This window comes from Colossoma macropomum, unplaced genomic scaffold, assembly GCF_904425465.1.
Source record: "Colossoma macropomum unplaced genomic scaffold, Colossoma_macropomum, whole genome shotgun sequence".
NCBI lineage: Eukaryota > Metazoa > Chordata > Actinopteri > Characiformes > Serrasalmidae > Colossoma > Colossoma macropomum.
In genome coordinates, this window is record NW_023494793.1 from 45,156,734 (window position 1) to 45,184,233 (window position 27,500).

A 27,500-nucleotide genomic window follows, 5' to 3' on the forward strand; every position below is an offset into this window, starting at 1 on the left:
TGCATGAAAAATAAGTACATCCACTTTTGTACTGGACACATTATTAGAGTTATTGTTTTATTCTGATTATTGGTGTTATAGATCATACTGATTAATAGTTTTGTTTGTTAACTGCAATTATCTTTGAGTTTGGTCATAAAGATACGGCAAGATGAAACTGATAAATAATAAAACTGTGTTCTATCATTTTATAATTAGATTTGACCGCACGCTACTTGATTGTGTTGTCGGCATGACGTACGTCCTCAAATGGTTTAAAAAAGATGAATAATCCAAATTCCGAATATTCCGAACTGAAATGAACACTAAATATTTGTTATTTCATAATTTTAGACCTTCACAGTCATTCAGAAGTGTTAAAAATAACCTTCCAAATGTTCGACTGCCTCTGTATCTCCTCGTGTTTCTTTCTCACCCTGCTGCTCGTTCACCTCGGCAGGTTTTATAGCTGCAGGGCTTGTTTTTTTCTTCACATGTTCGTGTCTGTGGGTTTTTTCCTCTTTCTGGGCCGACAGCCAGATCTGCTCTGCCACACCCGGCCCTGCCCTGCGAGCGCAGTTTACTGCCTCAGACTCGCCCAGAATAACAGGGAGAGAGAGAGAGAAAGCGTGAGAGGAAGGAGAGAGAGACAGAAAAGAGGGAAGGTCAGAGGAAATTCGGCAGTGACCTGTTCCAACCAGCCACAGATACGCTCAGCAGCACATTCCACTGCTGAGGAATTTGTTCAGTAGAAGCTCAGAAGCTCTGAGGTCCTGGAAGGACTCCTGAAGGAGTGGGAGTGTTTTAATGGCCCCGAAGGTCAAAGGTTTTGGTAAAAAAGCCTAAACGGAGGCCAGGAGTTTGTTGACTGATACAAAACGGTGGAATGTGTGGAGTGTGAGCGACCAAAATCACTAACAAATGTACATTTTTCTGTGCAGTGATGTTTTTATTAACCTTGATCTACATTTTTGTATTTCAAAACAATAAAAATAGACTTAACTGAACAATAACAAACCTTGCAGAGGCTTTCAGAGAGTTTAAAAGATGAAGTAGAAAGATGTTAAAGCCTTTTGTCGGAATATCGTCAGTGACTTCGCGATACGATACAGTGGCAAAACACAACAGACAGTTTTGGCCAATGTTTACCCTAAAAAACTACATCATAAATAAAAACATAAAGGGATCATGATAATTACTTCGTTTTATTAATGTTATTAATGAGGACCTATTATGCTTTTCCATTTTTTTTCTCTGTCCTTCAGTGTGTTTTGTAGCTTTTTGGGTCACAAACCTCAAAGTTCCCTCCAGAACCCACTTTTCTCAGCTGCTGAAACGCCTCGTTGGAATTCCAGCCCTTTTCCTTTGTTACAGGATGACATCATCTCATAACACAGTCCAGCTCGGCCCCCTCACACAGAGAGCTACAGAGTAAAAGCCTCCCACTCTGAAACGTCCGGCTCCGGTCCAGCTCGCGAAGGTGGATCGGGTCTACTAGCTTGTTCTACCAGACTTTCAGGATCAACTCTGAATCAAACTGATATGGCAGAACCGACGCCGCTGTGGGAACAGACACAGCATTGTGGGGGTGGAGCTTGTAGCAGGATGCCGCTCTGCTGGTCAACCACTCATAATAGAGTGGGCGAGCTGACCAATCAGAGCACACTTGGCTCATGTGGAGGCGGGACTTAAAGACACAGGAGCTCTAACAGAGCGTATCAGACAGAGGATGAATAGAGATGAACAGTCTGAGGAAAACAGTGTTTTTAGATCATTGAAGCAAACAAATCTATTCTAAGACCCCCTAAATAAAATTATAATAATTGAAAATGAGCGTAATAGATCCTCTTTAATGATTAATCATTTTTTGTTTAAAAATAATGTGTTGGGGAGTTTCTAAAAGCAATATTATAGCACAGAGAGATATATTAGTAAACATACTGCACTTTATTCACAATGGCAGCAGCGCAGGTTCCTACCTAAATAATAAAGTGCAGTATGTTTACTGATATGTACTCTGTGTCAGTATCTGGGCAGTAAAATTAATGCTTGTCTATAGATATTATGTAAACATATTCCCACAAAAATGCTGATAAAAATGCTGTGTTGTACTGGATTTCCCTGCAACAGTACTCAGTTATGGGCTGTGGCAGGACATTTAAACTGTGAGTCTCCATATAAAAGTTTTATGACTCCTGTAACTTAACCTAGACTATCTGATCTGTTATTACACTGGAACGGATGTAGCTGTTCAAACACATGGATATCCAAATATTAGAGAGACTTGGTGTTTGCGCAGCAAGACTTAAGGCCTCAGTGTAATTGCGAGAAAAAAAAAGGAATAAACGTAAAACGAGTAACGAATAACGCTCATGGCAGCTGGTAGCAGTAGTCCAGGCATCTAGAGGTGACCGCCTGAATAAGAGATTCAGCAGCAAACTGGGAACGACACAGTCGTTTTGGTGATATTGCGCAGGTGGAAAAAGGAAGTTTTAACAATAGAGCTGACATGGGCATCGCATGAGGGGCGAGTCTGGGATGAACGTCCTACCAGCTCAGATGTGTTTGTTTGTGTAAAGCCGCTGAAAGTAGCATTAAATCCAGTGTGGAGCAGTTAAAGTACACATCAGTTAGCTTGGTGCTAACATTATATACTGATTCCCATAGAGATGCTAGTGATTAGCATTGTCACAATAGGAATTGGATAAACCCAGACTTTTCAAACAAAAATGCTTTGCAGAAAAAGTGTATCTATGAATGTTTTCATGCAAACAACTAATCGCCATTGATTCATCGAATCGGTGTCAATTAAATGAATAACTTTAATCTATTAATGATGATGACTGAGTTGATGTGTTTGTACTACAGTATGAAGTCATTTCAAGGCTTTGCTCATATGGTCACATTATTAAGTCCAGATATTCATTTTTAAAGGCTGAATTTTTAATCTTCTCTGTTGTCTGTTTTTGTTTTTCCAGCCCAGTTTTCAGAGAAAGTAAGGAACATGTCTCCTGAAGAGATACGGATCCCACCAGAACCGCCTGGGCGCTGCTCCAGCCATCTACAGGTGTGTATTTACCTGCCTACTCATCTTTCGCCACTTAATTAAAGGCATCTGGGGGGTTGGACTGATCCACTTTTCTTCATTTCAGAGGAACTTACTGGCTCAGATGTCTTCACAGTGGTGGTGATAGGAACCAGGGGTCGCCATGACTACAACACAGATATAGACATATTTACTATCCAGAACCACCAGTGAACCTACACGAGTCTTCTGAGTTTATATGGAATGTTGATGATGAAAATAGTGGAAAATCTGAAATAATAAGTTTTCTTTGGGGACTATTTTGCCTCACAGCGCCCTGCATGTATCCCTCCACCATGAATGGAGTTTAAGTTCTCTAAACTATCATAAAACAGTGTCTCAGTCATCAGGCAGTGAATTCATAACCATTTCATGTAGGAACTTTCTGTGAGGGAGCTTTTAGAGGTGGACGTCTGGTTCCTATCACCACCACTGTGAACAGTTCTGACTCGGTAAGTTTATCTAGAACAGAGCGTTTCACACCAAACCACTCTGAACCACTCTGAACGACTCTGTACGCCTCTGTACGACTCTGTTTACATCTTAAGCATTTAATTTTGCAGAAATCTCCAATTTTATGCACTTTGACTTAGAATATCAAAATGAAACAAGTTCTGCTAGTAGAAGCTCGAGTCTGATGTTCTCTGATGATCTGTTGGTTTTTAAAGTCCTCACTCCTTCATCATCTGATGGATTCACACTCTGAGTGACTCACGCCAACTCCAGCGTTCAGCTGTTCCTCCAAACTCGTTTATCTCTAACCTTCTTGCTAAAACCTGTTCTACTTCTCTCCTCCTCCTCAGCGCTGCTGTTTTATTTGGCTGTATTTCTCTGAGCAGTTTAAACCTGCACTTTATATCACTCTGTTGTTCAGAGCTGAAATCAGTCAGATCAGTGGGCTGATATCGTCTCCTGTATGCTGTAACAGACCTGCTACACTCAAAAAAGCTAACAGTCTGACTTTAGGAAGATATTAAACAACGTTAATTCAGTGTTTCCACTAGACTTTTTTCAACAGCAATGCAGGCCCACACACCAAACCCCTCCCACCCCCCGCCAGCGCTTTTCACTGACACCCCCAGCCCAATATCAAAAGGTGCTAAAATTAAAATTTCAAAAGTTTCCTTCCCAATATGAACTTCATTATGTATTATTTTAGTCACATTTATTAAGGTAACGTTACCTGAATTATGATTCACTGAGTCAGTTTTAGGTTATCTAGACCATCATTTTATAAAATATGAATAATATTAATAAATATAGCCACAAGCGGCGATTTGCAGGGTCCAAGCTTGCTTTGCAAGTTCACCCAACATTGCTATTTTATGAAACAAATGTGAACTTTAATCGGCATTGAAAAGTTTTAAGGCTTTCAAATGGACCTTATTTTTCACGTTCATAGCGTGACAGACTTTGATTCAAAAAGTGTTTCGTTTTTGGTCTACTCATTGGAATTGATCATTTTATGTGTTAAATTGGACTCATGAGACGATCAGACTGGGTACAAATGAGCTGATTTGGTCAATTTAACTGCCAATTTAAAATGCTGCTGTAGTTGGACTTCATCTTTGATATGTTCATAGTATGAAAGACGTTAAATTAAAGGTTGCCGTTTTGGTTGTCTACTTATTAGTAATACTCATTTTATTAATTGTTCAATTTGACTTAAGAGTCAATTAGATGAGGTACAAATATAGCAACTTAATGAACCGACTTGGCAACTTCGGCAGTAAATGATTTCTGCATACTGCAGTAGAATGAGTTCTTTGGTTTGTGCATAGTATGACAGACACTGAAGCAATATCTGTTGCGTTTTTGGGATACATATATAAAATAGTTGTTTTATAATGTTATGGATTTGCATATATATTCTCAGTGTGGAATGATTGTTTTACGGCCCCCTATTACCACATGCAATCAGTTGGCCTTGAGCTTCAACAGACAATAATTATACATTGCAAACGTTCTTTTAAACTGTAAAATCAAATTAAATCAAGCTTTATTGGTCACTCACAGCCGTACAGCAGTGGTGAAATGCTTTTATGACTGTCCGTTGCCATGAAAAACAGAATATACAATAGAAAAATGTAAGAGTGTGAAAAGGGAAGAATATAAAACTATAAAAATGTAGAGATGCAATGAAATGTATGTGTATGTAAAGTGCAGGAGGCAGCAGAATGAAAAGGGTTACTAAATATAAATAAGTGAATATATAAATAAATAAGCCCTCTGCAGAGTTTTGTAACTGTGACTTTGACATTTCATAATATTCTGAAGCTGCAGCCGCTGCAAAATATTCATTGTTGAAAAATACAGCCGATCACAGATTTATGGGAGTTTATTTATGCAAATTAGTTGAATACAAAAATGCTAGAAGGTTTTGTGTTCATTTCCTTGCTATATACACAAAAAAGTCTCTTACAAACAGTGAGAGAGTCGCTCTCTCTCTCTCTCTCTCTCTCTCTCTCTCTCTCTCTCTCTATCTCTCTCTATCTCTCTGTGTTGTATATTAGGGTGTGGTTCTCCGTGTTCTAGGTGTTGGTTGAGTTACAGTCTGGTTTGTATTGATGATGAATTTCCGGCGCCTGCAGCTCTGCATTCCTGCAGCTCCGACATGATCAGGACCTGCAGCTGGAGATTAGCTGTTCCTCTGATTTCAGATTCTCTGAGTGTTTAAACCAGCAAATCCGCCTCGAACCATCTTCTCACGTCAGTTACAGTCACGTCCAGAGAGGATGTTAACGTCAGAGTTCGGGAACACCTAATTTTTAATTCCACTGATCATGTTTAATCTGTAATATACCTTATTAAAGCATAACCGGGTTTATTTAGAAGAAAATGTCACACATGTAAGTATTAGTGCCAATATTAGTGACAGTACTGCCTTATATATGTATATTATAATGTCAGATTATACTGTTTTTTGTTGATTTTCAAAATTAAAATAAGGAAACACCTCTTGCACACACTCACACGCAGCATTTATTTGCATATTTTTATGCACAATTACTGTCTTTGCCAAGTAAAATGTAAAACTTTCACATTTTATGTTTTATTTTTTCCCTCAAAATGGTAAATTCAGCAGATCAGCAGTAGCTTTGAATTGAAATGTGCTGGTGTGTTCTTTTCTCAGGGGTGCCCAAACTTTTGCAGATGGCTGTAGATATTAGTGATGCACCAAAATAAACACACTCTGCCGAAACTGAAGTTCAGGACACGCCGGGCTGACAGCCGGAAAACTAAAAAATGCTGAGAATAAATAAAAACAGTTTCAGGATATGTTAGTGCTGTAATAATAAAATATGACCTTAATCATTGAATCTAATAAAAAGCACATCAGAATGTAGAAAAGATCAGTTTAAAATGTTCAAAGCCTCAAATATGTTTAATATATTAATCATTTAGTGACTAACATCATCGCACATGACTTCCTCCTAATGTAGATGTCTTTGCTCACCGAAAACAGACAAAACAGTTTGTTTTGGCTTTAATTAAGTTTAAGTTTATCATCTGGTTTGGCTGATATAACTGGGTGTCATCGGCGTAGCCGATATAAAGGGGAGATTCGAGGTCTGTAATTTGATAGTTCACAGGGATCGAGGTTCACTTTCTTAATCAGAGTCTAATTACTGCTAGTTTAAGAGATTTTGGGGATGTATCCAAGGCTCAGAGAGGAGTTTATTATTGACAGAATAGGCTTGGTTATTTCTGGCAAAATTTTTTTGAGTAAACCTGTTGGAATCGGATCAAACATACAAGTAGAGGATTTAGTGGAGGAAACAATTTTAACTAGTTCATTTTGTTGAAGTAAGGTAAACGATTCCTCTCTGCAGTTACAATATTCTCAAGATCTAGACTGGCATTATAAGGCAGCAGGTTTGTAGAGTTTAACTGTGTGTTCTGAATGTTCTGCCTAATTTTTTCAATTTTATCACCAAAGAAATTCATAAAATCGTTGCTGCTGTAGGCTGATGGCATCTGTGGTTCAGTAACTGTTTGGTTCTTAGTTAATATAGAGATCGTGCTAAATAGTAATCTAGGATTATTCTTATTGTTTTCTATGAGAGAGGAGAGAGAGGCTGAGCGTGCTGCAGTAAGTGCTCTTCTATAGTCTATAAGGCTATAATCCCTCCAGGTGGACTGGAACACTTCTAGTTTAGTGAGGCGCCATTTTCGCTCTATTTGTCTGACAGTCTGTTTTAAAGCTCCAGTACGATCATTAAACCATGAGGCAGCTTTTTCTGCCTTATTATTTCACTTTTTGATGGAGCCACATTATCTAGAGTAGATTGAAAAGTGTCCTCTAAGCCAGGGGTGTCAAACTCCGCTACTAAAAGGGCCGTAATAAGAAATCTCAGCAAATCCGTGAGAACCCAGAGAACACCTGTGTTTTTATTTCATTTTTTAATTAACGTTTTGCTATAAACCAAAATGACTGTTATTTATTCAAAATACACAAAAACCTCAACAGTAAAATACAGACCCTGGTAGTAGACCTTGGAATATTACACAAATACTTCAAAATGTAAACGTCCCCAGGAGCTCAGTCTGTTACACCTACCTATCTGCTTGAACTAGACCCCTGGCGTCCTTTCTTTGCTCCAGGTTCATTAAGACTTTGGCTCATTTTCTAAAATGCTGAGCTGACATTCAGTGTTTATATTGGCTGAACTGCAGTTAGTGTGTTTGGTGATATAACTGGTGTGGAACTGTGTAGAACTGAGGTGTAACCGCTGTCCCATAGACTGTAGGGAGTCAGAGCGGACGTTGCGTTGCAGTGCATGCTGGGGACTGTAGTGCAGTGCACTGTAAAATGGGACAATATTAAAAGAAAATTAAATGCTTTCGCAGGCCGGCTAGGATTGTGTCAGCGGCCTGATCTGGCCTGTGGGCCTTGTGTTTGACACATAGGCTCTAAGCACTTAGTCATAATGTCTAATTCAGTAGGATTAGACTGGCAGCTGATTGAAGCTGATCATTGTGGAAGGTTTCTGATTAAGCTACCAGCTGTGGAGGAGGTTATAGTCCGCTTAACATGATAGCTGGTGATGAACGCACATTACCACGAAGGTGAATTTCATATGAGATTAGGTAATGATCTGAGACTGCTGAGCTCTGGGGGAGAACGGCTAAGTGATCTATGTTTACACCAAAGGTCAGAATTAAGTCTAAAGTGTGGCTGCAGTAATAAATGGGCCTCTTTATATTTTGAGTGAAACCTACAGAGTCTAAGATACATATAAATGCCTTACTTAGTGCATTTTGTGGTTTATCAAAGTGGATATTAAAATCTCTGACAATTATTACTTTATTTAAAAACGTTATTAAACTTGACAAAGTCAGAAAATTCCTGTAAGAACTGAGAATTCGGCCTATAGATTGTAATTAGCACTGAATCTGCCCTCCTGACGAATGACTTATTGCTTTCTGTTGATGAAGGAAATTGCGCCATCCTCATGTTATTGGATCTAAGCTCTGCTTTTGATACGGTTGACCATGACATACATGTCACCTAGAAAAGTGGGTGGGGTTACAGGGAGAGGCCCTGAGTTTGTTCATATCTTATCTTAAGCACAGAACCTTGTCAGTGAACACTGCCAGCTATTTCTCTTCCTCTGCTGACGTGTCTTGTTGGCGTTCCACAAGGGTCCATATTAGGGCCCCTCCTTTTTTCACTATACATGCTGCCATTAGGTAAAATTATTGGGAAGCACAATGTCAGCTTTCATCTTTATGCTGATGATATACACTTACTCCAAAATGCAGCAGCTAGGTTACTGATTAGAACCAAGAAAAGAGACCATATTACTCCAGTCCTCGCTTCACTTCGTTGGCTACCTGTCCAGTTCAGGATACAGTTCAAAGTGCTTTTATTTGTTTTTATAGCACTTAATGGTCAGGCCGCCTCGTATGTTGGCAGTGTGCTCACTCGCTCTACTACACAGCGAGCTTTGAGATCATCCTCGCAGAACCTGCTGGCTGTTCCCATATGGGCTCGTTTGAAGCTTAAAGGTGATCGTGCTGGGGGCTTCATTTAGACCAAAGTATTCATCGGGTCTAATCCACGTTTCTGTGAGGCACAGAGCATCAAAACCATGATCGGTAATAATTTCATTTACAGCGACGGCTTTAGATGTAAGAGATCTTACGTTAAGCAGTCCTAATTTTAGACCAAAGGTGCTGCCACTGCAAACTGGTGTAACTGGTCTGATATTAATCAAGTTAGTGGAACAAACTTTTTTTAAGGATTTTTGATGTTTTGTGCTATTCCGGGAACAGAAACAGTCTCAATGGGGTGGAACCTGTGTGGCGTGTGAGCCTCACGACCCAAAGGCAAGAAATTCTGTGACAAACTGATGTAAAGTTTGCTCTCATTTTAGAAATATGTATGAACGCCCAGCCTTAGATTCAAGATTTAAGATACTTTATTTTCATTGCACAGGGTACAACGAAATTGGGTAGCAATCCTAACAGTGCGTAAACAAAAAAGATTAAACTAGGAATAAAACAAAAATATTGGCTAATGTAAAATACAGGGTGATTCAAAAAGATTAATCCGATTTCAAAGGGCCATATTTTTAAAACCGTGAGGCGCCGAGGAACCAATCACAATCCAACTGAAAGAGCGTTCTGCGTGATTTTCGTGGGCAGTGAAGCTCCAACAGCTCAGAGCGTTCGTCGTTGGTTCCACAACACTGGATGATCTCCGAAATCGCACTGAAAGAGCCGAGAGTGCAGCGACACCCGACATGCTCAATCCAGTATGGATGAGTTTGACTATGGTGTTGATGTTGTCTGTACAGCTGGAGGAGGTTCAGACTGAGACCTTCTACAATTACATAATAAACTTTATGCTCATTTAAACCATTTACAGTTTACTGCATTGATCTGTAATGATTTACAAGAGAAATAAATCATTTTGAAATCAGATGAATCTTTTTGAATCACCATAAAATGCAAGATCTTAAAGGAAAGATTTGAAAATTTTAAATTATAAAAAAGTTAAAAAATAAAACTATGAAACAATTTAAAAATAAAATTATAAAAAAGTAAAAATAAATAAAAAGGGTAGATATAATAGAATGTAGCAGCTGTGCTGTTGCACATGAGGGTATTGCACATATGTGAATGGTATTGTTTCTATTTCCAAATAGTGCAGTTTGATAATAAATGTAAAGTTCAAAAGAACGTAAACATCTTTGTAAACAACATTTTTAGCTTGACAAACAAGAAAAAAACATAGTGATAAACTTTTTGGGAAGTCCAGTTAAGAAACCATTACAGCCGCTCTTAAAAAAGAAGGTACTTCAAGGGTTCTTTAATAATGACAGTGGTTCTATATAGAACTATGAGCACATGCTTAATGGTTCTTTGCATGGTGAAAAGGTTCCTCAGATTGATGGAGAATGTTGTATGTGGTTCTATATAGAATAGCACCAAAAAGGGCTCTGCTGTTGTTATGATGTCAGGCTTGTAAAAACAGTAGAATCCTTTTTGGTGCTGTTCTGTATAGAACCACATACAACATTCCATCAATCTGAGGAACATTTCACCATGCAGAGGGTTCATGGCTCTTTATAGAACCACTGTCTTTACTGAAGAACCTTTGAAGAACTGACTTTAAGAGTGCAGTCCGCTATACTGGAGATAAAAGCATGGATGAGTTTTCAGAAATGTTAACAAAATAAAAACATAATGTCCCCAAACTTTTGACCACAGTGGAGTGAGCAGATAGGAAGAGGCTGAGTGACCGCACCACATGGCACGTTTCCAAACAGTTTTTGGAATCTGGTTGTCAAAAATGACCGTCTGGGTCTAGAATCACACTCGCACAAAGGCTCGATTCAGAGACGCTCAGAGCGTCCAGCACAGCAGCGTCCGCAAAACATCCCCAGCGCCGCTCAGCCCGGCTCCTGTTCCTACTGATTCCATTCATTGTACTCGACCTTCATTAACATTCAAGACTTAGAGGGGAATTCCACCCATTTTTAAAAAAAATCCCCTGTAATTGAGTGTGTGAGGTGTAAACAGAGAGATTCAGAGTGGTTTGGTGTGAAATGGTTCAGATGTCTTTACAGTGGTGGTGATAGGAACCAGGGGTCGCCATGACTACAACACAGATATAGACATTGTATTTACTATCCAGAACCACCAGTGAACCTACACGAGTCTTCTGAGTTTATATGGAATGTTGATGATGGAAAATAGTGGAAAATCTGAAATAATAAGTTTTCTTTGGGGACTATTTTGCCTCACAGCGCCCTGCATGTATCCCTCCACCATGAATGGAGTTTAAGTTCTCAGAACTTTAATTTGGACATTATTTCTTTTAACTGTTTATGTTTCTATCTGTAGTGAATGTAGTGCGTCATTAGTGTCTTCATTAGCTGGGAGTTCACAGCAGCCAACTTCACCGCTTAAAATCAGACTTTTCTGTAGTTTTTACGTTTTGAGTCGCACACTTGACAGAAGAGTAACGTTACATGATCGGCCTGATTTTAGCCACAAAGAACACAAACAAGTGCTTCTTTGAGCCTCCATACTTAAGAAACTCCATTTCCACAGGATATGATGGCATATTTAACGTGGCGTATTGTCGACTCACACAGAATTAATGTAACCTGAACTTATTTTTGTGGCTCATTTTACAGAAAATGCGCCAGAATCTTTACTGACGCAGGAGAGCACCGTCTGTAAAAATGACCGACTAAAATGAGAAATATCGGTAATATTTACATTACCCACCTCCTCATAAAAGGAATTCCACCCTAGTAGGGCTTAAGCTGCATTTTAATATGTAAAAGATGCTCCATGAAGGAAGATGATATTATTATTATTATTAATAATAATAATAATAATAATAACTGCGTATTTAATAATAAAAATAATTAACACGTACACATTCTTTTGTTTCTCTTGCATCTCGAGTGGCTTATGGCTTTTATAAAACAGCAGACAACATAAAATATGATGAATTACACAGTTTTTTCTGTAAATAATTAAAATTATTGTTAACAATAATCAACATAAACAAGTATTCCGCCAGTAAATGTAGTTACTTCAGAGTTGGTTATCCAACCAGGAACTGCTGAATGAGGAGAAGAGCGTTCGGTCACCCAGCACTCCGTACTGGTTATTTCACAATTCGATAAGAAAGCATAAAGCGTGTAAAGCAAGGTTTGGGTTGAATGTCGATAAAAGTGACCTGATATGTTGTTTTTTTCTTTGATTGATCAGGAAAAGATCTATAAACTTTACGAGCGGAAGCTTCAAGGGGACTTCGACACAAACAGCCACATACAGAAGAAGAAAGAGTTCCGCAATCCGAGGTGTGACTTTTCACTGCAGTATTTTATTTAGATAGAGCCATTAAAGATTTATTGATTCTGTAGATTCTCAACGTATCATTTCCTTTTCACAGCATTTATGAAAAACTGATCCAGTACTGTGGAATCGATGAGCTCGGCACCAACTACCCTAAAGTAAGTCACAAGCCACTGTTTTGCATTTCCAGTGTTAATCAATACTTTAATTTGAATGTGTTCTTTTCTCTCTGTAGGACATGTTTGACCCCCACGGTTGGGCTGAGGATTCATATTATGAAGCATTAGGTGAGCCACGCACATCTGAACTCACTCACTCTTAAATAGGCTTTAGTCTGCTGTGGGTTTATGACTATAAGTTTTATTTATGCAACATTCTTTAAAAATAAGTCGATGAAAACAGGCAGTTTGTGATACCAACAAAATAAGAAGGGAAACAATCATTAAGTTAAAGCAGATGTTTGACTAACATAGTACCATTAGATAAAGAAATTAAAACCGAAAAATAAAGTGTAACTCTTGGAGACGCTGATCCTGTTTACATTTTTATTCCTATCCACAGCCAAAGCTCAGAAGGTAGAGATGGAAAAACTGGAAAAAGCTAAAAAGGAGAGGACCAAGGTGATAGCCCTGAGGCACACCGCTGTTTTTGCTGCCTATTTTTGTAACAAAATAGAGCTTTCAGTGACTTTCTGTCTCAACATTTAGTGAAAATTCGTATTTGTGATGATTTATGTTTGCATATATGTTTTGCTTTTGTTTTTAGATTGAATTTGTAACAGGAACAAAGAAAGGCAACACAACGAACACGGCCACCGTGACCACCAACACAGCCACCGCCACGTCTACAGGTACACTCTTTGTTTTTCTTTTTTGTTTTGTTTTGGGTTTTTTTGGAGGTTGGAGGTCCTGTAGGCTGCAGACTACATGCTCAGATGTTTACACACCGCCCAGCAGTGGCGATTCTAGGATTGCATAAATGGACATGCACTTAAGCTCTTTGTAATCAAACATGCAGCTGGTCAGTTTTCATGTACTTAAGATGCCGCTAAAGCATATTGTGAAGAAGTTTATCACAATAGCTGCAAAATATCGTCATATTTTCATATATTGTCATAAATCTCCTAATTCTAATGCATTTAAATAGTATCAAATTTAATCTTTCTTACTGTAAATGGACACAGGAGGATAGAAAATAACCTTCATTTTAACCTTAAGATAAAATAAGGTAATCCTTTATTAGTCCCACAATGGGGAAATTCTCCAACGGCATCAAAGGGAGAGCAGAGCACTCAAGAAAAGCAAACAAGAAGAGAATCAGCAAGCAAAGTAATTAACCTTATTAATTATATATATATATAATATATATATATATATATATATATAATACTTAGGATAAAAACTATAAACTCTATCCTTCACAAAAGCTCTGTTCACAAAAATGAACAATATCAACAATTAGAAATAAAAAAGCAAAAAAATATTTATATTTTACCTGAATTGCACATGGAGATCTGATTGTTACACACGGGAATGGTGATCAATAAACAGTAATAAATTTATGAATGTATAACTGATGATGTCTTGCACACCAGGAGTTTGAGCTCTTTAGTGTATTATTAAGTTCTTTAAATCATTTAAGTTCAAGAAAAAGACGTAAGCAGGACACGTTTTCTTTAAAGAAACCTTCGATTCCGATACGGGTCATTTGGACCCACTTTGCATGTGCGTTCTGGGGTTAAAGCAGCTTGCTACGAAGAGAACTGATGTTTTTTCATTACCATGTATTTCAGTTTTATTTATAAACATTTTGAGCTTTTTTAAATATCTTAAGTTCTGTTACACACAGGATGTAATGCAAATAAACATGAAAATGTTATGTAATTTTGTTTGTTCACTCCACAAAAAAAAACAGGCAGAATGTCTATCAGAAGGTTCTTTGCATCTCACGAATCAGCCGGACAGTGACGGCGTACTGGGTGTTTTCCAGTTTGTAAGATCTAAAGCCGAGCGGAGAGTTTCTCTTCCTGCAGGAGCTGAAACTGTCTGAGCTCTTTCACTCTCAGATCTCCTCTGAGTTTGAGCTGGTTTTGGAGACGCAGCTCCACACGAGACGAAACAGCAGAACGTCTTAAAGTGTGAATAAGATCCTTCACTCCTCACAGAGCGAGCAGACGCTGACGCTGGAGAGGCTGCTGATCATTTAGGAAACGTGAGAGCAGCTGGAAAGTGAAGAGCTTCATCGCTTCATTCAGGAGCTCGAACCCTGATATCTTCCACATTTCACTACGTCTGAGCTGCTTTTGGAGGATCTGATCCTTTAGGCGTTTGAGAAGAAGCTCTCTTTGCTGGAACACGTCAGCTTTGTTGTTGCCATGCCAACTCTAGAGGTAGTTGAGATTCAGAGTCAGAGAGTTCCTGTCACTGGCGAAAGTTTGCAAAAATCACAGTTTGAAAAATCGTGTTTGGTGTGCGAGACACAATCAGTTATACATGTGATCAAAATATTTATTATCATGCGAATGAACTGGTCTTGGTGTGTAAAGCCCTTTAGTCTTATAGAGTGTCTGAATATCATCGCTGTCTCAAATAAGAATATCCATTTTTTGCAATTTTTATTTTTCTGCGTCGTTTGGCTCAGCGCTGTCCTTCACATCCCCTGACAATTTTCGGATGAATGGACCAATAGAAATGCTCCAAAAAATTGCTTGGAATTAAACCTCTTACATTAACTCACTTAAAAGTAACGAACATTTTTCATTCTTGAAGCTGCAATTTTGGAACTTGTTATTCTTTGGAAAGTGACGATATTCAACACACCTAAAAAGGAAAGTTATTCTTTAATAAAGAAAGTGGTTCTATATAGAACCATAAACACTCTTACATCATGAAATGGTTCTTCAGATTGATGGAGAATGTGCTGTAGGTGGTTTTGTATAGAACCTTTTTGAAAAGGGTTCCATATAGCACCATTAAGGGTTCTTGTTTTGTATACAAGCTTGACATTGTAAAAATTGCAGAACCATTTTTGGTGCTATATAGAACCGTATACCGTTTTCTTTACTAAAGAACCCTTGATGAACCGTCTTCTTTAAGAGTGAAAGTAAATAATAAATAGAATATTGAGAAATTAAAGTATCTGATGGCTGCAGATCGTCTTCCTTCACTGAAGAGTTGTATTGATAAACTCTGATTAGTGCTGCGGTTTGATTGTATGTTTCTGTGTGTCTCTCAGCCGAGGCTCAGAAAAGGAAGAGTAAGTGGGACTCTGCGGTTCCGGTGACTCTGGCTCAGCCTGCGCTTCTCACCACCACAGCTACTCTCCCCGGGGTGGTCTCAGTCACCACCACGGCCAGCGGCACCAAGACCACGGTCATCTCCGCCGTGGGCACCATCCTGAAAAAGGCCAAGCAGTGACGCACTTGGAGCTCACCTGAGCTTCACGGGAGCTTCTTACAGATTCAGGACTTCTTTTTATTTCCATGAACTGCTGTCCGGCGTTCAGAGACTGATTCCGTTTTCCTGGACGAGTTTCAAGAACTTCAGATTTCAAACACAGAAGCTACGGCCCTCCTCGTCCTCCAAACGCCATCTGTCTGAAATTTTATACAGCTTAGGTAGTTTAATTAACGCCATTTGTTGTCTTTCTGCACGGATTTTGTTCAGTTTGAGCCCATTTTAAGTGTATTTATGTTGCTCAGAAACAGCTTTAGGAAGCAAAACAACACAAAGGTTGGTTTAAATTCTTATTACAGAATGTCGAACCAGCGCAGTGAGGATTTCTTTTAGCAGGTATTTTTGTGCCCTCAGACCTTCTTTGTTTACCCTTCAGAGGTGATTATTCATGTGTACATATTGAGACAAGCTGAATCAATGGCTTTTTCACAGCTGCTCATGCTAGAAATAAATGTTTTGCATTGTTGTATACCTGAATTTTCTCTTCTTGCACTTTCAGAGAATTCATCTGTATGTGCAGGATTTTGTATATACACTATATGGACATACCTCGTATTTACTGGATTCGGGTGTTTCATTCAGTCTCATTACCACAGGTGTATAAAATCAAGTACCTAGCCATGCAGCCTGTCTTCACACACATTAGTGAAAGAATGAGTCTAAAGAGCGTGGTGCTGTAATAGGACGCCACCAGTGCAACAAGTCAGTTCATAAAATTTCTTCCCTCCTAGATTTTCCACGATCAGCTGTGAGTGTATTATTGAAGAGTGGAAGCGTTTAGGAACCACAGCAGCTCAGCCACGAAGAGTCAAACCACGTAAAGTTACAGAGCGGGTCTCCGAGTTCTGAGGAGCACAGAGCATCAAAGTCACCAACGCTCTGCTGATCAATAACTGCAGAGTTCAAACCTCCTCTGGATCAACATCAGCACAGAAACTGCACCGGGAGCTTCATGGCAGGGTTTCCATGACCAAGTAGCTGCATGAAGCCTTACATCACCAAGCGCAACGCCAAGCGTCAGATGGAGTGGGGTAAAGTGCTGCCACTGGACTCTGGAGCAGTGGAAACGTATTCTGTGGAGTGACCAATCACACTTCTCTATCTGTCAGTCTGATGGACGAGTCTGGGTTTGGCGAATGCCAGGAGAACGTTACCTGCCTGACTGCACTGTGCCAGCTGTAGAGTTTGGTGGAGGAGGGATGATGATATGGGGCTGTTATCAGGGGTTGGTCTAGAACCCTAAGTTCCAGTGAAGGGAAACCTTAATGCTTCAGCAGAACAAGACATTTTGGACAGTTGTACACTTCCAACTTTGTGGAACAGTTTGGGGAAGAACCTTTCCTGTTCCATCATGACTGAGCCCCAGTGCACAAAGCAGCTCCATAAAGGCCTGACTGGGTGAGTTTGGTGTGGAAGAACTTGACTGGCCCTCACAGAGCCCTGACCTCAACCCCATCAAACACCTTTGGGATGAACTAGAACAGAGATTGTGAGCCAGACCCTCTCGTCCAGCATCAGTGTCTGACCTCACAAATGCTCTTCTGGATGAATGGGCAGAAATTCCCACAGACACTCCAACATCTTGTAGAAGCTTCTCAGAAGAGTGGAAGCTGTTAGAGCTGCAAAGGGGAACCAGCTCCATATTAACGCCTACGGATTTAGACTGGGACGTCATCACAGTAAGGATGATGTGGTGCAGTGCATGCAGTCGTGCACAGAATATGCAGCATGTGTGAAAATTGATTAACGTAATGCAGAATTAAATTTCACAAGCGCAAGTTCTGCCCAGACACCATTACATATAAGACCGGTGGCTCGTTGAGGACCCTCTCTCTGTAGCTACCGCCGAATGATCCGGTCTGTCGAGGATTCATAACTGCAGCAGCTTCATAACTCCTGACCCCGATAAACAGAGGCTCAGATGCAGGTGACTGTCAAAAATGTCCAAAATGGACAGCAGCCTCTTCAGTGTCACCGAATGTGCATAATACATAAACTTAATAATACGATCATAATCAGATTTCTGCAATTATTTGATTATTAAGCGGCTGTGTAAACACACTGATTTCTCAGATCAGATTAAGGTGTATAAATCTGATAAGTAAATCTGATAAAGAGGCTGGATCTGAGTCAGTAATGGGGTTTCTCAGTGCATGTGAACTCTCACTCTGATTTCTTTCGTTTCTCTCAGTCTGAGCATGTGTGAAGACAGAGCGTTGTCTCGGAAACAGCGAGCAGCGTTTAACACAGAACCCGCAAGACCAACACATTAATATGGACCATTAATATGGACTTTTGGAGCGGCACTGAAACCGAACACACGCTTGACCAAATGAAGGAGTTAAATATTCTTCATTTTCTAGATATTGAACGTTCATATTTTCAGCCAAAGTGACTCGATGTTTGGAAAAAAAAGCTGCTCATGATGTTTGATTTTTACGTCACGTCTGATTCTGAGTTTATTGGCTGGTTGTAAAGCAGAAATCTGATTACTGCCTGACTTGTAGACCTGTTTATAGCACCAAAAAGGGTTCTGCTATTGTTACGAAGTCAAGCTATACAATAGCAGAACCCTATTCAACAACATCTACATAGAACCCCATTCAACACGTTCTCCATCAATATGGAGAACCATTTTACCATTTAAGAGCATGTAAATGGTTCTTTGAGTGTTAATGGTTCTATATAGAACCATTGGGGCTCATTCACCAGTAACTTTTTCTTAAATTTGCTCTTATAAAGGATCCTAAGAAAAAGTCTCCGTCAGATTCATGACGTGTTCCTAAAGATCTGAGCTGTTCTCACCTTTGTGCTCTTCAGTGTGTGTAGGTTCTGTTCTTACCTAAGAACAAACCCCAGATAAGAGAACATTGGTGAACGTCGGAGTCTTTTCTTTCTTCTTAAGAACGGTTGGAGAACGAGGACGATTGTCTTTACTAAAGAACCCTTAAAGAACCTTTTTTTTAAGAGTGTAGTTTTTACATCAGCTGCCTCAGAACCACCTCGTCACCTGTTTGCAGTGTACAGTAACGTACAGTCAGTGTCTGTAACTACTGTGGGGCTGTGTGGAGGTGGAGGTGATGTGAGCTCAGTGCTGTTGATAAACAGTCTTACACAATCGTCCCATCACTCTCGGCACGTCAGGCATTTCAGAGAAGTGTGTTCTGGTGTGTGTTTTGAATTATGGTGAGCTGATTGTGGCTGTTCTGCCCCACAGACGAGTTATCAGGAACCCACAGAGGAATGTTGGAGTTCGAGATGAAGAATCAGAATCAGAATCTGATTTATGGGCCGAGTATGACGACACACACACGGAATTCAGTCAGCGTGTCTATAGTATTATACAGACAGTACACAGTATACACACAATACATAACACAATATACACAGTATACACATGATATGACAATGTACATATACAGACAATACATAACATACACAATATACCCAGTATACACACAATACACTATAAACACAATACACAGTTTACAAATATTACACTGACAATGTACATATCATGTACAGCCAGTATAAAATATACACAGTGTACCAGTAATGTACAGACGATAGCGACACACAGGTTATGTAGGCCCAGGTAGAACACGTGTGCAATGCAGATGTGAAGCAGAGTGTAATGATGTCCGAGAGAGCCGGAGCAGCTCGGGCTCAGCAATGCCAGGAACGTGCTCTTTATTCCAAACCCACCTCAGAAACACCTCACCACTGTACACCAGGTGGGCTCAGGGTTCAGAGCGGACCCCTCACCTCTCTGACCGTCTGACCATCTGACTTCTACTGAGCTGTGTTTCAGCTGTTCAGAAACTCTCAGAGTCTGGAGGACTGTCCCTGTCTCAGTCAGACCTGCACATTAGTGACATGTGTCCACAATAATACTGAAAATATTAAATTAATACACAAATTATTATTATTAAGGGCTCATATCAGGACAAAACACAGAGTTCTTTGCTTTCCACTTTATCAGAAACACCCACCTTGTGCTTCCAGTCACTGTCCGTGCAGCAGGTGAGGCCTTTTCTGCCGCTGTTCTAATATCTGTCCTACTTTACTGCCTAGAAGTCTTGGGGTATTATTGATGTTTTGTGCTGCTATTTGAAGGAGAATTCCACCAGTTTTCCAAATTCAGTGTGTTTCATTCATTGTACTCGACCTTCATTAAAATTCAAGACTTATAGGGGAATTCCACCTATTTTAAAAAAAAAAATCCCCCATAATTCAGTGTGTGAGGTGTAAACAGAGTGGTTCCGAGTGGTTTGGTGTGAAATGGTTCAGATGTCTTTACAGTGGTGGTGATAGGAACCAGGGGTCGCCATGACTACTGAAATAATAAGTTTTCTTTGGGGACTATTTTGCCTCACAGCGCCCTGCATGTATCCCTCCACCATGAATGGAGTTTAAGTTCTCTAAACTATCATAAAACAGTGTCTCAGTCATCAGGCAGTGAATTCATAACCATTTCATGTAGGAACTTTCTGTGAGGGAGCTTTTAGAGGTGGACGTCTGGTTCCTATCACCACCACTGTGAACAGTTCTGACTCGGTAAGTTTATCTAGAACAGAGCGTTTCACACCAAACCACTCTGAACCACTCTGAACCACTCTGTTTACATCTTAACCAGTTAATGATGCAGAAGTTCTTAAAAATGGGTGGATTTCCCCTTTAAAGGGTTAATAAAAGTGAGATTACTATAAATAAATACAGCCTTTGATTAGTAAATTAATATACTGGCCGTGTTAAAGTGGTGAAGTCTGAGTGCAGTTGTCCAGCTGTAGTGAGGTCACTGCTGTGCAAAGTCAGGCTGAGTTATTTGGAGGACTTTTGTCATGTTAATGTGTTCAGCGCTCTGAAAGAGCGATGGGGGGGCAGAGGGGGGGTCTTACTCATTCTTGTGCACTGAGGCTCAGTCTGGCTGGGAAAGCCGTTGGAGTTCGGACAGATCGGAGGAATATTGATCCATAAAAGCTGGTGCAGTGATTAGAATCAGGAAACTACGGCACTGAAACTGAGATGAAGTGACTCTGATGAGCTGCGAGTGACTGTTGAGGGGTTCAGCTGTTTAGAGGTAAGTTTGTGTTTTCAGTTTTTTGAAGCTTTTTCTGTGTTTGCTGTCTCTTCACTGTTGCTTGTGCTTCATGGAGGTGGGGAGTTTTGTCTTAGAGGCCTCTCTAAATGCCTAGAGCTCCATAAAAAAGAAAACATCTGTATGTCTGTCATTTTTAGCTCATTTTTATTTAATAGAATCTGTTGTTGTTTTCAAACTCGAAGTGTTGCAGTAATGCTCTTATTACACTGTTCAGTTCTGGTTGGAAGCAAAAGGATTAAAATCTTGACAGAAAATGATCCAATCAGGATTGTTCTCTCTCTGTGGTATGTAAGTAGATTCAGCTGAGCTGCTCTCTCATTGGTCAGGACTTCAGGAGCTGGACTGAAGGCTTCACACGGTAGATTAACTACCAACATCATTAGGATTGTTTAGATTAATCAGCCCATTACACTTTGATTTCAGACTGATTTGTTACCAGCTTTTACAAGACTCAGATCAACATTTAACCCAGCTGTTATGTTGTGGGTCAAACTGACTGGTTTTAAAGTGTAAAAATACAAGAAAAACATTTTTTAAAATTTTGGAGACTAAAAAATGTTCTGCTGGATTTACAGCTCATTCAGTTTGACCCAGATCAGAAGAGGTGTTTTGTTTATATTAATCAGCATAATGACAGAAAATGTGTCAAAAATGTTAAAAAAGTCTAAATAAGAAAAAATAAAACAAATGTGTTGAATGTCTAGATTTTGCCAATTTAAAACGTTTTTCTAAAAATTGTTAAAAAAAAAGATTTCATTGAAAAATTAGTGCATTATTATAAGTAAACCATAAACTGAAAAACTTGATTATTCTAAATATTGATTAAATTGGTATTAAATCAGCTAAAGATAATATTTATGCAGAAAAATATTTTTTAACTACTTTTGGAGGTCACACATGCATCGGGTCAGTTTGACCAGGGAACATTATGGCTGTTCCTCACAGTTGAACATAACAGGAGGGTAACGAAATGTGTCTGTGCAAATGGCCATCAGCTTAGCGCTAACATACTACCAGAATCCCATAGAGATGATAGCAGAAATTGCTGAAGAACTGAGGGTGCACCACTGCAGTGTGCACTGTTCAAAAGTTTCTGGACAGTCCTACTGCCCGTATGTCAAACATGAGGCGCCAGGGTCAGATCAGGCCTGCAGCTCAAGTCTATCTGGCCCACAAAAGTATTTGCATTTTCTATTAATATGAGCCTGTTTTGCAGTGCACTACAATCCCCAGCATGCACTGCAACTCATATTTAAAATATGGTAAATTTACAGGGGAAGGAAAGCACATAAAAATATTAAAATGCGTTAAAACATTCTTAATTTTGAATGGAGGTCAATGGAGCTACAGTTTTCCAAGCACTTTTGGAGCATTTCTGTTGGTTCATTCATCATGAACTTTTGCCACGTTGTAAAGATCAGCTGGTATTTTCAAATTCTGTAAAAAATGTACAAAATCACCAAAGTGGTGGCAAGGTTTTGTTGTTTTGTTCCAATAGTAATAGCTATCCGTCTGTCTGTCTGTCTGTCTGTCCATATATATAGATATAGCTTTTCATTTTTTTTGCCACTAAAAGTGCCTGTATTTGGCATATTTTGAATAGACAATGGCCAAATAACACCAAAGTGTAATTTAAAAATAAAATAAATTCATTGGTGTTCTCTGGTCCCTGAATTTGTTGACCACTGACCAATAGAACGAGACGCTCTGGATCAGCTGCACATGGCCCTGAGGTCTCCATGTCCAGTGCTCAACATGGGCTAGAGGGGTATAAAGCCCCCCAGCATGGGGCTGTGGAGCAGTGGAACTGTGTTCCCTGGAGTGATGGAGCTCCATCCAATACCTTTGGGATATGTTAGTGAGCCAGAACTGACCATCCAACATCAGTACCTGACCTCACTAACGCTCAGTCAGATCCTCACAGCAATGTTCAACATCTAGTGTAGAGCCTTCCAGAAGAGTAGAGGCTGTTACTGCAGCACAGACTCATTATTAACAGAGGAGACTGTTCCTTTTGGACAGTGTGGGAATAATTGGTTCTAGGCGCAGAAGCAGCTGCACACACTGGAGAAGGCTGAAGAGAGAAGTTAGAACGTCTCTATTGTGCTGTGAGTCATTGTTTGACAGCATTCATAGACCTGCAGCTCAGAGGGGGTGGAGTCTTTATGAGGAGGACTTTAGTTAGGCTGTAAGCATTTAGACCCAGAGGAGATCATGAGCTGCTCTCAGACTCAGATTCGTCCCAAATTCAGACTTTATTAGTGATTTTCAACAGTGAATCACTGTTAGCACTGCAGTTAGCATCGCTAAGGCTCAAGCCCTGTCCAGGAAACTGACCCCAACAGTAGCATGATTTGATGAATATGATTTAATAAATTTACATCAAACTGCCTGATTTTCCAGATCCTTTACAATGACTCTTTGTTTAGACTAGTGGTCCCCAATCATGGAGCCACACACACTGCACATTTTAATTATTTATAAGAGATGCTGAATAATTCATAAACAATACTAAACAATTCCCAGTAGATCCTGGATAATTCCTAGAAAATCCTAAATAATTCCTAGTAGACCCTGGATAATTCCTAGAAAATACTAAATAATTCCTAGTAGATCCTGGATAAATCCTAGAAAATACTAAATAATTCCTAGTAGATACTGGATAATTCATAAACAATACAAAATAATTCCTAGTAGATCCTGGATAATTCCTAGAAAATACTAAATAATTCCTAGTAGATACTGGATAATTCTTAGAAAATACAAAATAATTCCTAGACAATACTAAATAATTCCTAGTAGATACTGGATAATTCTTAGAAAATACTAAATAATTCCTAGACAATACTAAATAATTCCTAGTAGATACTGGATAATTCTTAGAAAATACTAAATAATTCCTAGTAGATACTGGACAATTCCTAGAAAATACTAAATAATTCCTAGTAGATCCTGGATAATTCCTAGAAAATACTAAATAATTCCTAGTAGATCCTGGATAATTTCTAGAAAATACTAAATAATTTCTAGTAGATACTGGATAAATCCTAGAAAATGCTAAATAATTCCTAATAGATACTAGATAATTCAGAAACAATACAAAATAATTCCTAGTAGATCCTGGATAATTCCTAGAAAATACTAAATAATTCCTAGTAGATACTGGATAATTCTTAGAAAATACAAAATAATTCCTAGACAATACTAAATAATTTCTAGTAGATACTGGATAATTCTTAGAAAATACTAAATAATTCCTAGTAGATACTGGACAATTCCTAGAAAATACTAAATAATTCCTAGTAGATCCTGGATAATTCCTAGAACATACTAAATAATTCCTAGTAGATCCTGGATAATTTCTAGAAAATACTAAATAATTTCTAGTAGATACTGGATAAATCCTAGAAAATGCTAAATAATTCCTAATAGATACTAGATAATTCAGAAACAATACAAAATAATTCCTAGTAGATCCTGGATAATTCCTAGACAATACTAAATAATTCATAGTAGACGTTGAATAATTCATAGGAAATACTAATTAATTCCTAGTTGATACTGGATAATTCCTAGACAGTACTAAATAATTCCTAGTAGATCCTGGATAAATCCTAGAAAATACTAAATAATTCCTAGTAGATCCTGGATAAATCCTAGAAAATACTAAATAATTCCTAGTAGATATTGGATAATTCATAAACAATACAAAATAATTCCTAGTAGATCCTGGATAATTCCTAGAAAATACTAAATAATTCCTAGTAGATCCTGGATAATTCCTAGAAAATACTAAATAATTCCTAGTAGATCCTGGATAATTTCTAGAAAATACTAAATAATTCCTAGTAGATCCTGAATAATTCATAGAAAATATGAAATATTTCATAGCAGATAAACTTTAGTTGCTGCATTATAAGTCTAGGATTATTAACTGTATTAATGGTTTATTTGGTTAAAATGAGACAAATGATGGACTCTTATAATCTGTAGTTGTTCAGTGGTAAATTGTGCAGAATTATCAGCTGAACTGCTCAGCGTGGACTGAAAATACTCATATTTACTGTATTTGTAGACTGACAGCTCAACAGCTACAGCAGGAAATTCACAAACGACCCACACATTTGATTATTCTGCTACTTAGTAAGAACAGTAGCTTTAATTTTTCTTCTATTCTATTTTTCTGTCCTCATAAGGTGTTATTTTTTCTATATTGGTGCTATTTTAGGGCAAAGAGGTGAAACTCCAGCACAGTCAGCCGTTCAAGGAGCTGTAATTTTAACCATAACTGACTAACAGGATCAGCTCACTGGTTACCAGCAAATGAGCTGTGCACGTTTTATTTTAAAAATACATGATGTGTCCAAAAATGAGTCAGCGGAAATGACAGCCTGTTGTTAAACCTGATCACATGGTGCATTATCTGCGTTCTGATTGGCTGTTTCATGAAACTACAAAGTAGAATTTACGTTACATTATAAAACACAAGACATTTAGCTTTTCAGAAGTTTAAAGCAGCAATATATTTAGTTTTAGACCCTTTTTGTGGACACTAATGACCACAAATATAGACATTTTATTTACTGTCCAGAACCACCAGTGAACCTACACGAGTCTTCTGAGTTTATATGGAATGTTGATGATGGAAAATAGTGGAAAATCTGAAATAATAAGTTTTCTTTGGGGACTATTTTGCCTCACAGCGCCCTGCATGTATCCCTCCACCATGAATGGAGTTTAAGTTCTCTAAACTATCATAAAACAGTGTCTCAGTCATCAGGCAGTGAATTCATAACCATTTCATGTAGGAACTTTCTGTGAGGGAGCTTTTAGAGGTGGACGTCTGGTTCCTATCACCACCACTGTGAACAGTTCTGACTCGGTAAGTTTATCTAGAACAGAGCGTTTCACACCAAACCACTCTGATTACATCTTAACCACTTAATTATGCAGGAATTTAGGATATTTAGTGGATTTTCCCTTTTTACCAGTGAAAGTTGGGGGGAGTGATTGTAGATGTGAAAGGGAAACAGTAGTTATGGGACGTTTCCAAAAGTCGTACCCCTGAGATAGACTTTATGTTTCCCATTGTGAGTGTGTGTGTGTGTGTGTGTGTGTGAGGAACTCTCTGACTCACTCACCGTGTGGACACACCCCAACACTTACTCATGTAGGACTCATTGTGTGTTGAGCGTTTGGGAGCGCTCGGCTCAGGAAAACACAGTTCCTCTGATTTCAGTTGCCATGGTTTCACTGTGTGTGTGGGTGTGTGTGTGTGTGAGCAGTATGAGTACCGTGTGCCGACTCAGAGGCAACACCTGGTCCTCAGGTAGAGTTCAGGTAGGACTCCTCTCAGGTGAAGGGCTTGGCTGAGTGATTACTGCACCAAAGCTGTTGCACAATTTTTCATATTTGATTTAATCATTTTTTGGATGCTTTAATTTGACCTCAGGTGTCATTTTTTACCTCCCGTCACGCCCATATTAGGAGCTTCCTGTTTAAGCTGTTTTTCTTTGTGGGAAAAATGAACGCTGTAGGTGAAAATGTGTTACTTTATCCTGTAATGAAGTAAAATAACACATTACAGTTTAAATTCTTGTAAATATGTTACAGTTACTGTCTTAATAAGAATGAGTTTAGCCCTATTGGAGCTGGATTAGTTTAATCTGGGGAGGTGCAGTAATTAAAATGATTACCAAACAGTTGATGTTAGCAAACTTTCATCATTAATGATCTAATCTGATACCCAGAAACGAGTTACAGAGCAAAATCTACCACTGATGTAGCTGTAAAAGCTGAAAAAGTAGCTTATCTAAAGCCCTATTTGAGCTGGATTAGTTTAATCTGCGCTGTGAACCTAAATACTTATAAAATTTAAGGTGATGACCTCTGGCTCTAAAAATGTAAGGTAAGGATTGAGGAACAAACCAGTTCAAGTACTTACGACACTAAACACAGCATGTTAGAATAGCTGAAATGTTTGTGTTAGATTAATGTAAACGCGTTTGTGCAACTCATAAATCATAATTTTATACCTTTTTTAAGTCAAATCTAAAATCCTAATTTAATTATATGATTTAATAGTTAATTAAGAAACTTTTTGTGATTAAGTGATATTGACCACTTTGCTGAACCCTGGAGGCCCATATGGAAAAAATACATGGACGTGTATTTTATATATTTGAAATACATTTCAAACACGTTACAGTTGATGCTGAAATGTATCTCAAACATAAAATGTATTTCATAATATTTTACCATATTAGCCCCATATATATTTAAAACATGTATTTTGTATGGAATGTATGGAGAATATTACAACATAGACAAAAATAACTGTGTGTAAATATGTTTATCAAATCCATCTGAAAACGTATGAAAATATCCAGAATCCTGTCTGATGCTCTTCACTGTCTGATACCTTTAGAGATGAATTTGTGTTCCAGTATCTTCATTTTAAATCTGATCTAATGATCCTTTAACAGGACAGAAGCGAGTGTTGTGGGTATTGATACTCTGTGAAAATGCAGTTATGATCTGATCTCTTGTTTATGTG

At 38.7% G+C, this 27,500-nt stretch overlaps 2 protein-coding genes across 2 annotated transcripts in view; both read left to right on the plus strand.

Moving 5' to 3' along the window:
- Window positions 1–16,312, plus strand: part of LOC118814000 (SAP30 binding protein) — a 37,884-nt gene extending 21,572 nt beyond the window's left edge. The window contains exons 5-11 of the mRNA XM_036579666.1: window positions 2,958–3,046; window positions 12,302–12,393; window positions 12,486–12,546; window positions 12,624–12,675; window positions 12,950–13,008; window positions 13,154–13,238; window positions 15,623–16,312. Of these exons, the coding sequence (XP_036435559.1) occupies window positions 2,958–3,046; window positions 12,302–12,393; window positions 12,486–12,546; window positions 12,624–12,675; window positions 12,950–13,008; window positions 13,154–13,238; window positions 15,623–15,804 (620 nt within the window). The 3' untranslated portion in view covers window positions 15,805–16,312. The remainder of the gene's footprint in view (window positions 1–2,957; window positions 3,047–12,301; window positions 12,394–12,485; window positions 12,547–12,623; window positions 12,676–12,949; window positions 13,009–13,153; window positions 13,239–15,622) is intronic.
- A 4,446-nt stretch (window positions 16,313–20,758) lies between these two features.
- Window positions 20,759–27,500, plus strand: part of itgb4 (integrin, beta 4) — a 66,393-nt gene continuing 59,651 nt past the window's right edge. Inside the window, exon 1 of the mRNA XM_036579669.1 lies at window positions 20,759–20,923. The gene's annotated coding sequence lies outside the window, so the exon portion shown is untranslated. The remainder of the gene's footprint in view (window positions 20,924–27,500) is intronic.